This window comes from Anarhichas minor, unplaced genomic scaffold (assembly GCF_050575085.1).
Source record: "Anarhichas minor isolate MPS153535 unplaced genomic scaffold, ASM5057508v1 ptg000074l, whole genome shotgun sequence".
NCBI lineage: Eukaryota > Metazoa > Chordata > Actinopteri > Perciformes > Anarhichadidae > Anarhichas > Anarhichas minor.
The window spans coordinates 3757367-3772321 of NW_027466520.1; the positions used below are offsets into that span (position 1 = coordinate 3757367).

Below are 14955 nucleotides of genomic sequence, written 5' to 3' on the forward strand. Positions count from 1 at the left end.
ACGCCGTGTTGATTGCACGGACAATATTCACTGTCTATTCATTTTTTGACCAATCTTCTCAGGATTGGTGAAAAAACGTCATTATCATTGCATCAGCAAGCACATTACTTGCTGTCTAAAGTGACTGCGGTCACAGAGGCGATATTGCTGACGGTACTTTCTCTCTTCTCTCCTCTATGTCTTTGTCTCTCTCTTTTTGTCCCCCCCCCCCCCCCCCCCCTCTCTCTTCCCTCTCTCTCTCTGTTCTGATAGGTGCCAATTATACAGCCTGTGTGTTGAAGCCATGCCCGGTCGCCCCTGACCCTGTTACCCAGCTTTAATGTCAACTGCCTGGCTCCTAAGTGGAGGGAATTACCCCACTTCTAGTCTCCAATCAGGAAAAAAAGAAGAGCAACACGGCAAAATGCAGAGCTTGACTCTTTTTCAACCCATGCGCTCTTTTCTTGGTCTGACTGCTCTTGCTCTGTGGTGAAACACAAGATCAGGACTGTGTGGATAAAACCTTGAGGGTTTTGACATTTCATTTCTTGCTGTCTATTTGTTCTTTTACATTTTTTTTCCGCTCCTCTTCTGGCCTCGGTGCTTTTTGGAGGGGGCCCAGATGATGGGGTGGTGTTGCTCAGGCATATGCGGAGCCCTGGCTCTCCTGGCACTCCTGTGTCCCCTGCGGGAGAGGGGCTGCTGGGGGCTGAATCCCAGCTCTGGGGATCTGGAGAAGTCCCCGCACTCTGACCCAGACCCCTGGGAGGCCCTGCACAGGCACAAACGCAGCTGGGTATGGAACCAGTTCTTCGTATTGGAGGAGTACACAGGAAATGATCCACTTTATGTCGGCAAGGTAAGCGATCTGTGACTATTAATGTTTCAGTACAAGCACGGCTTCACAATGTGTTGTTACACGCACATAAAATAACAAAAAAAAGAAAAAGAAACCCTCATGATAAACGGATTCACACATATCCTATTTTCTGCAGGTCTGGCACCAGGTTTAGTGCACCTGTACAGCGATACACATATCAATAAGCTCTTACCATAATGACCTGCAAAATCTGGGACACAGCAGTGGTTTACAGAGTTGTACATATTCCCAATGCCCTATATAAAATGTAAAACAAATGAAATATGAACAGACAGTGTAGGAAGGTATTCTGCATTTTTCCCCCCAGCCAGGCTGAAGTATGTGCTCGTATAAATGTGCAGTTTTAGTTTAGATGCCGGTGTACAACATGACAGGGTCATTTGCATTGTAATCAGCCCCTGGAAAAAAGGTACAGTATTCTATACAGGTGTTCTACCAGATAGATCAAAGTAATGCATGTTTTGGCAGATAAATAGGTTTGAAACCTTCCCAGTGTCACAAATGGCGCTAGTTAACGTGAGGACGCAGCGACAAAGTGACTAATCATGTATTCATGAGATATGTTAACACCGCTTTTCTGTTATGGATCACATTTTCTCAGGTGAAACAAAATGTATGCACACCAGTTGAAGAAGTATTCAGATATCTGAAAATGACTATTAATTATAATATATGTTGTGTAAGCAGCATTTTACTCTTATATGAGCTGTTTTACGCTGCTTTCTATACTGCTGGGCTGCTGAGGAGGCTGTCGTCCTTTGTTGTCAATCAGCAAAATAAACTAGAGCTGTCAGATCAATGTAGTGACAGAACTATAAAGTAGCATAAAATGGAAATACTGAAGTAAAAATACAAACACACCTCTAAATGTGTTTTAGTACAGAACTTGATTAAAAATACTCGTAGTGAAGTAGATGTACAAGACAGTATAAATTTAAAAGAGTCAAGTAGAATGTACTTAAGTACAGAACCTGAATATAAGTACTAAGTTACAGTCCACTACTGGAAGTAACTTTGCTATACCTCTTAAAAATCTAAAGTAAAAAGCACAATTTTTCCTTCTGAAATGTAGTTAAGTAGCTGAAATGATATTATGAAATTGAACTGTTGAAGTAAACTGCAGGTACCTCAAATGTGCTTAAATACAGAACCTGAATAGGTACCAAGTAATGGTCCACTACTGGAAGTAACTAGTTACTAAAGCGGATAAAGAATTGTCATGGCAAAAGTAAAAAGTAAAATTTTTCCTTCTGAAAGTTGTTACTTTCCATCACTGAAAGTAACTAGTAACTAAAGTTTCCCTCTGAAATGTAGAGGAGTAGAAGTATAAAGCAGAAGAAAATGGAAATACTCATGCAGGCACAAGTACCTCAAAATGTACTGCACTGTTACTTTCTGATCTAAATATCCAAATCACATCAACTTTTAAGATTTCTTCTTTTAATCAAATATAAATTGTTGAAGTTGCTCATTGTAAACTTGCTGGTTTACATCACAGTGTTTGGTGTACACAAAGCTTTCAGCACCGCTCTGTCAGTGGACAGCTCCTGCATAGTAAAACGGCTCCAGTGTGTGCCGCGCGGGCCAGATGGGTCTCGGATTGGTCTCCAGATCCCTGTTATCTCTGGTCTTATTATTAAATTAGTTTTCATCTTTCCGCTCATCTGCAGGATAATCATTCTCATCTGCATGTATTTGCCGGGGTGTGCTCTCACAAGCCCATTTTACTTGCCGTCTCTGCACTGGATTAGCGTCTCCAGCTGGAATTCGGATACATTTGACTGCCCTATTGTTCTCCTCTATTTTTTCGCCGGAGGGATGCTGGAGGAAAGCAAACCAGAGCGCGTGCATTTTGTGACACTGCTGGAGTTCAGCTAAAGGTCACTTCTTGTCCAGGCGTCCACAGTATCTTAAAAACCCCCTCTTGTCTGATCTGTGTGTCCCCAGATATCCACTCTAGCTGACTTGTGGCGAGAGTATTTCTTTGCTCGTGAACATCTGTTTTCTGATTTGGATGTTGTGTCCTTGTCCTGTGTGTGCCATTTGAAAGTTGCAAGAGAGAGGCCAGTACATTTTAAGTGTTTAATATCTTTTACACATGCTTTTTCTTGTCGGTAAATCCCGCAGGACACAAACATGCTGATTATTTATTCATATATGTGTAGAGACCTGCTTATCCACGAGGAATATATGCATTTCTAACCTCTTTTCTAACAGCAATTCTCTCCATTTTTGTCAACACATGTATTGATTGATTTTTTGTTTTGTATTTGTGTGTTTGTATTGGTGGTGGCCCTAGCAGTCTAGGGCGAAGACAACCTGTATAAAGCCACACCGGCAACATCTTTACATCTGACCTCATGCCCAAGCTCCGATCTAACCCTTTCAGAAATATGGAAAATCGGATTCATTTAGTCCCCCGCTGGCAGAGCAGACTGCCTGGGCGCTTGAGGGGCTGTCACGTTATTTGTTCCCTAAGATCGTAGTTGTCACATGGTGGGTGTTTGTTTCGGTATCACAAGGGCACGCCGCCGCCGCTGCAAAGTCTGGGCGGGACACCCTGACCTCGTGACTCAGTGTGAGCGACGTGGAAGGTCCTGCCATGTCAGGAGAATGACCTTACTAGAAATGAATTTTTTTATGTCGCTTCTGCGAAAACAGAAAAATAAAAACCATGCAACCAAAGCTTCTCACTCGGCTCTCAAATATCCAGCCGGTTATAGGCAAAAACACCAGAGTGACATAAACGGTAATTGCTTTAGTCAGATGTGTGCGGGTATCTAATATGACAAACAATAGGACTCTGTGTCCAAACAATGGCACAGTTGCTGCACAATTTGGTCATTTGTTTGGCTGGAAGCAAAGGGAAATATGATACAGTTGGTAGGAAATGGGAAGTCATCACTTTGGCCTGGCTACTCCCTTTGCATCTGCAGTCTGCTTGGCTTTAATGCATTCTGTCAGATTCTGAATTTCACAACCAAATGTCCTATTATGCCTTGGCACTCTGCCTCGGCTAACTGTACTGGCCTGGAATCAGCTGCAGTCACATCAAGCCATCGGAAACATACATTAAAGAACAAAACTGCACAGCCTCCCTGCTGCAAATTGGCCACGCACATATTTAAACAAGCGCAAACGCCGGAGCGACTCATCCACTTAACAAACACTTACTTGTAAACATGATGTGATTAACATTTTCTGCCGGGTGTTCATGTGATTCAATATTTGCAAGTGTTGAAACGCACCAATCTGTAGCTTCTGCTGAATAAGCAACGTTAGCAGGCGTGCAATTATTGTAACACATGATTGGATCTTTGTTTTGTTAATGCACCGACTTCCCTCTCTTTACCCTTTGGAACATCCCCTCTTCTATTCAATAACTTTTGTTCCTTTTTTTTTTTTTTTTTTCATGGATCAGTTTCAATTCAAGATGACTGGAGAATGCCTTTGAGGTACAAGCACACAGACAAAGCCCTTATGCTGAATCTCACTTTATTTATAGATATTTCTTCAAAGTTGGCAATCCGGCTAACCATCAGAGTACTAGTTGGATTTATATCACCTTATAATTCAGGCCACATTCAGGCTCACACTCACAGAAGAAACAAACCTCAAATGGCAAACATCTCTTGATGGTAGAATCTCTTATAGCTTGTCGTCAAGCGAGACTGCAGAAAGGAAATTACTTATCTCACATAGGAAACAGGAAATTTCCCTTTTCCTCTTTGCAACCAGTGCCACTGTTTGATCTGATTTATTGCAACAGCGATTACGCATTTTCACGAGTGTGCATCATGAGTCATTTGTGACCTGGCAGCAAGGGCCTGGTGTCGTGCATGACAGTAATTCAGTTTAATAATCACACAATTTGCATCATGGGCATCAGGGATAATCCCACAGGTAATTACAATGGAGCCAACATAGCATGTTACTATGCGAGCTACTTCATTAGCATTCCACTAGACGCTCGCTGTCAAATGGGTTGGAATCATAGAGCACAGGGCGCCGCCGCAAAGGTCAGTCTCAGTAGCGTCGACTCACACTCGCTGGTGCCGCAAACACAGCGGTGCAGCTGGGGAGCGGCGAGAGCAGCATGTTGAGTCGGAGAGGAGGGTGATTCAAGCTGACAGAGGGGACATCGTACACACGGCACCCAGAGACAAGAGCTCACAGAGGGGGGAGCTCATGAGACATCCTGGGGGCCTCTGGGATGGTGGGAAAGCCTTTATCAGAGCCAGGGAATCAAAGTGGATGAAAACAGCAGTGTAAACTAGACTGGAGGGTAGTTATCGGCGGGGTAGGGGAAAGGACAGGGGAGGAACATTGTTTACACTTTCTCTCACATATAGGGGCCAAGACTGGGATCAACATCAGCAGAGCAATTTATAGATGTCCAGCAAAAAGGTCAGGACAAAGTCAAGACAGTGTTGTATGACGTAGTGTAAACGCTCAATAAACTGTATATTTCTCCAGAAAAAAATATGAATTCCAATAATTGCAAAGGAGTGTGTTAAAAAGATCAAATTAAGCTATCGGCTCAGATACAACTGCACAAGTCTCTGTAAATATTTCTTCCACTTCATGTGGATGGCACATTCAAGATGCTAGAATTGTTTTTGATTGTATTGTTATTTTTACAACAAATGTATGGGTTCGCCAAGTTTACACAGTTGGACACATTCATCTTAGCGTGTGAGCAACCATATTCTGTTAACCCCACCAAGCCAAAAACAAGCCAGTTCAACACTTTAACCAAACAAAACACAGCCACAAACAGTTTATAAGAGGTTTTAGTGACGACAGGGGTTTTACATTTTATCTTTATTTTATCTATTTCAGAAAACTGTAAAATCTCAAATTTGAGGGTTGCGTGCCAACTAAATGTTGAATTCATCGCACATTTAGGGTGTTTTGTTTAACTATTGATTGTATGGACTAAATGATCATACAAATATGGTCATGTGCATGGCTAGCCAACAGAAACAGTATTGTTTAGCTGCATCTTGTTTTTTGAGAGGCACTTATTGCAATATTCCCGGCCGATTTCAAGTGTTTTTAAATCTGCCCCGACAATTGAGATTTGTGCCAATTTCCATTTTCTTCAAAATTGACAGCAAACACTATCATTTAAAAAAAAATAAAAAATGTCATGGAAAATTGAAATCCAATTGTATGTTCATAATAAAACATTGACTATTAAATTAACTTTCTCCCAAACTGCACCAATTACAGGACAGAACAAAAGGATGTTCCTCTACGGCTTATTGTTGGCAGGTATTATACGACATGGTCATGGCCAATCAGTTGACCTTTGACCGGTGGGACCGATCAAGAGCTGCGTCTCTATTTTCAAGGCTGTCTAAATTTAGCCATGCAAGAGACTGATTTGACCTCCAGTCAGGTGGACGTTGGGTGGAGCTTTTAGACATATACTGTACATACATGATCACCAAACTGTTTTGTAAGGATGATAATGGTGACAGTGTGCCTGCGCTAATACCTTTAACAATTGTCGCGAGAGAGTGAGAGAAATGTCATCCAAGCACAATTTGTACCTGCCTACGCAGTCCTGAGAAAAGTCTAATCAGAGAACATCAGTAAAAACACCTGCGTGGGTAGACTGTGGGTCGGCAGCTGCTTTGACCCATAAACTCTGAAGGCAAATTTGCTCCAGTGGGTAGCTTGCACACTCTAAATTTGATAAATCTCTCGAATAAAAGTGCTGTTCTCCAGACACAGTGCATGAAATGAGCTACAGCCCAGCATTTTCTCCTTTGTTTACAACATGTTTCTAAAAAAAAAAAAGACCTGTGCAAGTCAAAGTAGGCAAGCGACAAAGGAGTCATTTTTGAAAAAGGAGTGTTGGTCTTGTACCGTGATTTACGCTACATGTGTTTTCATTCATCACAGAAGCAGTTTGTCTTTTTGGCAAACTTGAGTTGTTATTTAGAGCTTGGATTTACTCCCTCTCCCCTTGTCTCACCTCCCTCCCGCCTTCAATTCTTCAAATTTATGGAGGTGTGTTTACGGCTCCGTAAAAACAAATGTCCGTCATTGTGGCATTTAGGTGGATGTACTGTGTGAGATGAATACTCTTTCTTGTCGCTGGTAATACTGTAACTTAATTAAATAGTAAGGAATATTGCGGGCAAGAGGGAGTTGGGAGATAGATTGGAGTTGTTTTTCATTTCACGTTTTCTGTCTGAATCCTCTTTTATATGCTTTTCTTGTCTGCGTATGGGGAAGTTTCCTGAAGTGCTGATCTATTGGATTATCCACATCCCCAACAGGTCTGACCTTGAATAATTCAAGAGAGGTCCTCCACCTGTGCCGAGAATATAGACATACATACCATGAATACACAAAAGTTACGTTTTTAGATCTCTCCATTTTTTGGCTCTACAAAATGGATAACAGGTGGCCCGGAGACTATTGTGTTTGGTATATTGGGGGTATCAAGCACTCTTCTTCATTTCAATGAATAATGTAAGCATGGCAGGGCTTAACAGCAGCTCATGTATAACAAAGAAGTCCGTTAAATGTCTGCTACTTGTTCCTCCTAGAAGGTTTTGTGGTTTAAATAAGAGGTTGGAAGACCATTTACCTTTTGTGATATACGTATTTATTATTGGTTAGAGAACAGAAATTAAAATACACGATTTGAGAGGCACAAGACAAAGATGTTGCTCAGGCGTCGGTGTGCAGAGGCTACTTGACTTTTTTCCTCAATGACATTACAAAAGGGCGGTCATTTTTCATGCTCTGACTAATTACATTTCATATCTGTAAGAAATTAAAGCAGGTTGATCTGAGTGTATCTGGAATTGGTTTTCATACAGCCTGAAACACCACCAGACAGAATCATAAATGTTTCCTTAAAGGATCGTTGCAGCAATATTGAGTTTCCTCACCTCTCTATTATTTCTCCTTCAAAGAATCAAGCTTTTTTTTTTTTAGATTGGTTGGTTCTGTATTACCCTCTGTTGCTTAAGGGACCCCAGGTTAACGCCTATCAAACCTCCATCGACTCTTACAAACATCGAAGCGCCGTAGTAATCCGATTGTTCTCCACTTTTAGCCGTAGTCTAATTTCTGAGACATCCATCTAAGTGAGAAACCTGGTGTCATTTTTCATGTTAAGGGAAGAAGAATAATTTGATTAACAGGTTGATTTGTGAAGGGGAAACCAACTTACTTGGTATATTATAACCTCATCTGGGTTCCTTGGATTTGTTGCATGTGATGCTTCGGTCGAAAATACCACTGAAGGAACACTAATGATTCCCAAGGAAGGGTACTTGTATCGAAGGAGAAGACGGACAGATTGATAATTGGAAAATCTGGGCAGAAATTATGATTTGGTAGAACACAGTTTATAATAATTACGTATATGTGATTATGAATAAAGTTAGACGTATAAGTTGGTGTGCGGCTGATCTTTAGTGTATATATTGTCACAACAACCAATTAACTCCCCAGTAAACTCTAACCTCAGTTACACCTTAACACCTTAAGGCCACATAATGCAATAGAAAGCTAGCAAGTGAGCTGGTCAAAGTTGAGGTGGTTTCTACAGGAGTAAGTCATGTTAGATGAGAGGAAACATGATTCCCCAGAAAATTTGACGCCATCCAGTTATTGATTTGTGCTATGCACATGTTGAGGTTGTTTAATTGATTGGTGTCATTAGTGTCAAAGGAAAGATATAATTGTGTATTGTCAGCATAGAGATGGTAACTGTGTTTTTTTAATGATATGATCAAGTGGTAGCATGTAAATGCAAAATGCATGGACCTGAGACATCATGTCTGTGGAACTCCATATCGGTGCATCCCCGGGTAGCATGCGAACGTAACCAAACAAAACAAAACTGAGGCTGATGGGGAATATCATTAGTTTTGCAGTTATAAACCAAAGTATCGAACATTATTTTGATGCAATGATGGCGCGAGATGAAAAGTCAGAGAGCCACCAAGGTTATTACAGTTCATCATCCATTAGTTGTTGAGATATTTCAGCCTGGACCAAAGTGGAGGTCTATCCCTGGAGACGTGCTGTTGACATTGTTAAAATGATTTTAACAAAATCCACTTTTGTAATTGATATTGAGATTTGACAGAGATTTGAGGGTACAAAAACACAGTACTACCTTATCTCTGATAACAATGAACTGGTTGTTTGTTTGATTTATATCAATGGTAGACAGTCTTAATGATAATTTGCCATTCACTCTATTGTTTTGTCTTTACAATAGTGCACTAAGGGTTGATTCTGATGTCTGACTGTTTTTTTGGAAATGGTAGGAGAAGAAATACAAAAAACGAGTTCTCAGACTTTCTCGCCTTAACTTGATTACGGTCAGTGATCTGCTTGTGTGTGCGCATGTAAACGTGTTCAAATTCCAGCTCTACTAGAGTAACCTGAAGCGTCTTCTCCTCCTCCGTCCCCAACACACACACACACGCACACACACACACTCTTTATACAACCCAACCCCCACACCCTCTACGAGACATTTACCATCCAATGGATATATGTTAAAATGGAGGGTGCATTAGCCACCTCTCGCTGTAATTAAATTCAGTCGTAATGAATCATAGCCCCTAATCCTAAAACTGGCTTTATTTCCACGGGGAGCAGAAATGACCTACATGTACTGGAAAAGCTCTTAGTATAGCCTTTCTACTACAGCTTTCTTACTTGGCGTTTGCTCTGAAAGCATGGCAAACACACACAAACCTCACTTTGAGCTGTGTTGAAAGTAAATGTGGTGTGCTTATTTCCATATCAGTGCTCTTCATTTATATATAAATATATATATTCATCACACAAGGTGTCGCTAACATAATCAGGTAACGGCTTCAAAAGATTCATAGGATGTCATGTCAAGTATTTCTTAATAATGTGGTCAAATCCCTTTTTTTCTTTCTACTTTTTATGTTCTGGTTCCAGCTAACGTTTCGTGACTTGGAAAGCGATCGGCTGTGCAGCGGCTCATTGCTCTGTGGAGAAAGAATCCATGCATAGTAACACCAGGCAATTAAGGTTTTGTATGGGCCAGTCATCGGACTAATGTTGGCGATTCACAATGGTGCCTCGGTACCTTTTGCTCTTGGAAGTGTATTTTATCATTTGCAGACCATGTTGGTAGCGGCCCAAGATCTCTGTCACCGGTTCATTGTGTGAAAAACATAGGCTTGGCAGCAGGAGTGCACAGAGATAAAGCCTACTTTGTTTTTCTGTTTTGAACGGCCACGGATAGAAAATAAATAGTGCACTTGGTCACGTTAATCATGATTTCTATCTTTGACTCGCATGTTTTGAGTCATTGTGTAGAATACATTACAGTCTTTTTTTCTTTTAATTGCATATAGTCACTAATTGCATTGTAGAATGTGAAAAACAATTATTCAAGCTTTTATTCTTTGCTAATAATGGGCCTCAACTATGAATCATGTGGTACTGGAAGACAAACTTATGTATATATATATATATATATATATATATATATATATATATATATATTATACAGTCTATGTGTGGCGCCAGAGGAAAAGTCAGGGGATCTCCAAAGTCACGAGGATTTATTGTCTGGGAGTCTGAACGACTGAAGCAACATTTGTGCCAATCAATCCGAGAGTTGAGATTTTTCAGTCTGAACCAAAGTGGTTGACTGGAGAAATCTTAGACAAGGAATCAAACCTGTCATTTGTTCTAAAAGGTATTTCACTCAAAGCCTGAGCTTGGCAACCAAATGATCTAGTAAATAATCAGAATGCAAAAAAAGTGACCTTTGCCGCTCGCTCTCTTCATCTGAGGAACAGGCTTGCCTGTAAAAACATAATTGCCCTATTTAGATTTCGGTTGCTTCAATGAACAGAACTAACCCCCTCATTACCGACTCCGCATGACTGATTTTGGAAATTCGATCCAGTCATGATCAAACTGTCGGAGCCTCGGGGCTGATTCATGGAATTCAGAACCACAATAACCATATTGGAAAGAGCTGGTGGCTGAATCAAATCGCTTTCTTTTCATTCCCTTAGCCCAAAGCCTTCATTCAATTTCAGGGACAACAGGGATAAGTGAATCTTGGGTGGTGCAGTAATGTTGTGTTGTGTAGTAAATAATTGTTCTTTCTCATAGTGGACTGTAGTTTTTTTTATGCCAATGACAAAGCAAGGACATTTTCTTTTATATGGTTATAGCCAAAAACCTGTCTGTGATCCCTTTCTTCTTCATTTTCCTTTCCTTTTCTTCCCACTTTATGTAATTGATTCCACTAAAACACCTATAAAAGTCACTACTTTTATAACAATTTCCAAACTACCTGTAATAAACTTTACTTCCTGCCAATAGGACCTTAGCCTTATGATTGGTCAGGGTCTATTTAAAAAGTATATTAAAGCTGCAAAACAAATTATTTCCCCTCCAATCCGACACAATTTGATTCCGTTTCATTCTATTTTTGTCTTTCCAGCAGATATCGCTCTGACACAGCCTGAAGTCAGTTAAATTTAGTGGCTCCAGAGAGGTTTGAGGGATTCTTGTGAAGATATCCCGTTCTTGGAACCAAGCCCATTCATTTTCTATGGAGGAGATGAGTTCATAGTCTGACAGTGTTAAATTATGCCGAGAGGCTAAGGCTATGCAAAGACTATGTGATGATTCAAAGATGGATTAGGCTATGATCTAAAGTTATTGAATTTGGCTGCTGATATCCCTCACGATGAAGAATGGAGGCAGGAGAGTGATTTGCTCTTTTTCTTGGTGCAATACTAAATATATTCACTACTGGAGGGATTGTGTACACATCAAAAATCTTCCTTCCCAAAGGCCCTCTCATGTTGAGGTTTAATAAGGTATTTTATTGTTTGAAGTAGTACTGCTTGTTTGACTTGTTTATAATCCCTTTGGATCGTAGCCGCACTGTCAGTAGTGTAAAAGAGATGGCATTATCCTCGTGTTCTCTTTTCTTTCTCACCAACACGGCGTCTTTGGTCACATCATATAATCCAGGTGGGCTTTTTCATTCTTTCCCCACAGAATTAAAGGAAGGCTTGAATTACAGGGCTCAGGATTCGTATTATATACTTTAATGCCAGTGGTGGGCGATGGGCATGTGATGGTATGTACACAGAGAAGGGAAGGGAAATTGGAAAGCTGGGGCAAAGTAAACATTTTTTACTGTTACTGACTTGTGTAGGTCCGGGAAATAGCAAGTAATAATCAAGTAAAGAAGCTCACGTAACACGGCTGCAGTCCTCGATCGTCTCACGGTGGACTGTGTGTTAGCCACACTGGATTTGGTTGGTGGTCAGTTGCTCCTTGCTCCGTGTTCTTTCAGTCAAACACGAATTTCTGAATACATTTCTTTTCTCCAAATCCCTGCAACTGGAAGAATGCTGGCCACCTTCAGTACCGGGTCAACAAATAAATAGATGAACTCAGAACCACTTTTACGAATAACATCAACGCCCTTGTGACTTCGCTGAGGAATCTTGTCTCCTCAGGTAGTAATTTATTTTACTATGAGTGCTCATTTCAAGGTCCTCAGTTTGACAATTTTTAGAAGTTACCAAACTGAAATGTAAAAGATATTTTCTAGGTTCCAGAGGTTGAAGTGTTGGATTCTTGTGGAGCTGTCGGTTGTAAAGGTTCTGGTACTGAGTTCTATCAGAATGTGTTTTATTCACATTCAGTGCCAGTGGTGGACGATGGACAATATTATATTGTAATATTTTCATAATTGATGAATTGCTTTTCTTTGTTTTGCATGATAGTAAACTCAGTATTGTTGGTGTTAGTTTTAGCAAAACATTTTTTTGTGAAATCTCAAATTGTAATTTGCATTTTTCTACTTTTTTTATGGATTGAAATAAAGGAAATAATCATACCATTGATCAATAATAAAATCATTTAATTGTAGCCCTAAGAATATAACAATTACAGCGGTGATAGACAAATCACAGCTAATATACAAATAACATAGAAAAGTACTCTCTCGACTGGTCGGAGGGCTGGTTCCCACATGGCCATCTGACATGAACGTTGGTGTAGATACAAGCAGAGTTGGACTTCTTTGAGTCAAAGTCCAGCAGAGCAATGTGTCAAAAACTTGAAATAGGCTGAGTACACATATCATACTTTACTGAAAATACTTCACCTCTCAAATAAAACCTTTAACAGCAGCATTACATGATGAAGATAACATTGTATAACGCTGAAATGGCAAAAGTTGAATTAATTAGTGGATCGACAGAATCATTCTTTGCAACTACTTTGTTAAACGATTAATCGCTCGTAAATATGAATCCATAAATGCTTTTTTTTCAGCCTCTCAAGTAGGAAGATTCCCTGCTTTTCATATATCATAAAGTGAGATATCTTTGGGCTTTGGTTGGGCAAAACAAGACATTTGAATACTCTCCTTGGACATTTTTCATCAGCGTCTGACATTTCCTCGTTTAGAGGCGTCTGCGATTAATTTAATTAAGAATTGACAGATTAATCTATAATAAAAATAAGCGTTAGTTGCAGCCTTTACAAATATTTGTTCAAAAAATACAAATACAAAAAGTCTAAGATGAAAATAAGTCTTCACAGAGTTGAATGCATATCTGGTTGTTTCCTGAGAGACATTGTCCTTGAGACAATTTGTTTTGTGTCAGAAAAAAAATCCAATTATATGCACACAAAGGCCTTTAGCAGGCAAATTGAAGGTATTTAAAAAGAGAGAACAAAAGTGGCGTTGTCTTTATTAACCGATGTTCTTTATTTGTAAACTGTGGAAAAGATTGACTTCAGCATTTTTCACACCTCCAACAGTCTTCCATTTGGAGAAAGGATGGCACAGCATGATGTAGTGCAGTAGTTATTCAGGAGACTGGCATCAACACACACTGGAATGGTTTAGTGTGGACACGCGTCAGCCGGTGTTGACTGTGTGCTACAGTAAGCTTTCATCATAATTAGCTGTGGACTGTAATGCAAATGGGTAAATGCTTTGTGGGGTCATTCACGTCTGTTTTATTGTTTTATTTTCCTATATATGATCACAACTCTATACTTTACATGGCATTCCATCAATTAAAGTAGATCATATAAAGCTGTCTGCTTACCAGGAGGTCCTGGAGCAAGCCTTGAGTACACTGGCCACATGCAGATGTGTACATGGATTTAAAAATGTGTGGTTTCTGTTCTTATGATTTTTACTATCCTTCATGAGACACACGCTTATGATACGCTAATGTTATTACATGTAACCCGTATTCTTTTTTTCTCACCACACACACTAGATTTAAAATTCCTGAATTTATTTACATCTGTCTCGAGCTTGATTGTCTCGATCTACACCCTCCATGGATATTGATCGAGACAGGATTTAATGCAAAAACACCACCGCACACGTAGATTTAATTCACAGATTCTAGTTTTTTTGTTTTTTTAAAGGTCTAAAACATTGTCAAGAGACTCTGATACTGGCAAAAATAAAATCAATAGACCAGAGTGCACCCACAAGACATGTTGAGTTTGGTCTCAAAACACTTCAGCTCTCGCACTTACTGCAGAGATGTATTTACAGTATCAGGACTGCTCTCTCCACCTACACATAAAATCCATACAAGCTGCCTCTGGTATGTTCGTGCATCTTGGGAAATGTAGGCACTCATTTAGTGAAGTAGAGGAAGACAAACTGAGATTAAATGGGGAAAAAAAAGTTGTTCTCCAGCACTCGCGCTGATCGTTAATGAAGGCCTGTAGACATATAGAGCGAGACTTTCTATTTGACTCCTGTGTCGGCTAAATAACATTATTATAAGCGGACAAATCTGATCTGAATCTACGCTGTTGAAATGGGTTTTCTGCATACAAATGTGATGGTTGTTGAGATGCAAACATGTTGCACTTTATGACCTGATTCATATTTATTTGTCAAACACAATTATTACATTTATTACAGGCGGATTGCATCTGATTTCCGAACGGATAATACACTGAACTCGCCCACGTGGTATTCGGCGCTTAGGAATGATATCTTGTTGAAAATGAGTTGTGCTTATCGCACTGTGATTGGGCGATCTCTAGCGCTC

The 14955-nt window shown here is 40.0% G+C and overlaps 1 protein-coding gene across 4 annotated transcripts in view; it reads left to right on the top strand.

Moving 5' to 3' along the window:
• Window positions 1-465: 465 nt before the first annotated feature.
• LOC142937625 (cadherin-7-like) overlaps window positions 466-14955 on the top strand; it is an 86526-nt gene continuing 72036 nt past the window's right edge. For all 4 annotated transcript variants that reach the window (XM_076080653.1, XM_076080652.1, XM_076080654.1 and 1 more), the window contains exon 1: window positions 466-838. In XM_076080653.1, the coding sequence (XP_075936768.1) occupies window positions 602-838 (237 nt within the window). In that variant the 5' untranslated portion in view covers window positions 466-601. The remainder of the gene's footprint in view (window positions 839-14955) is intronic.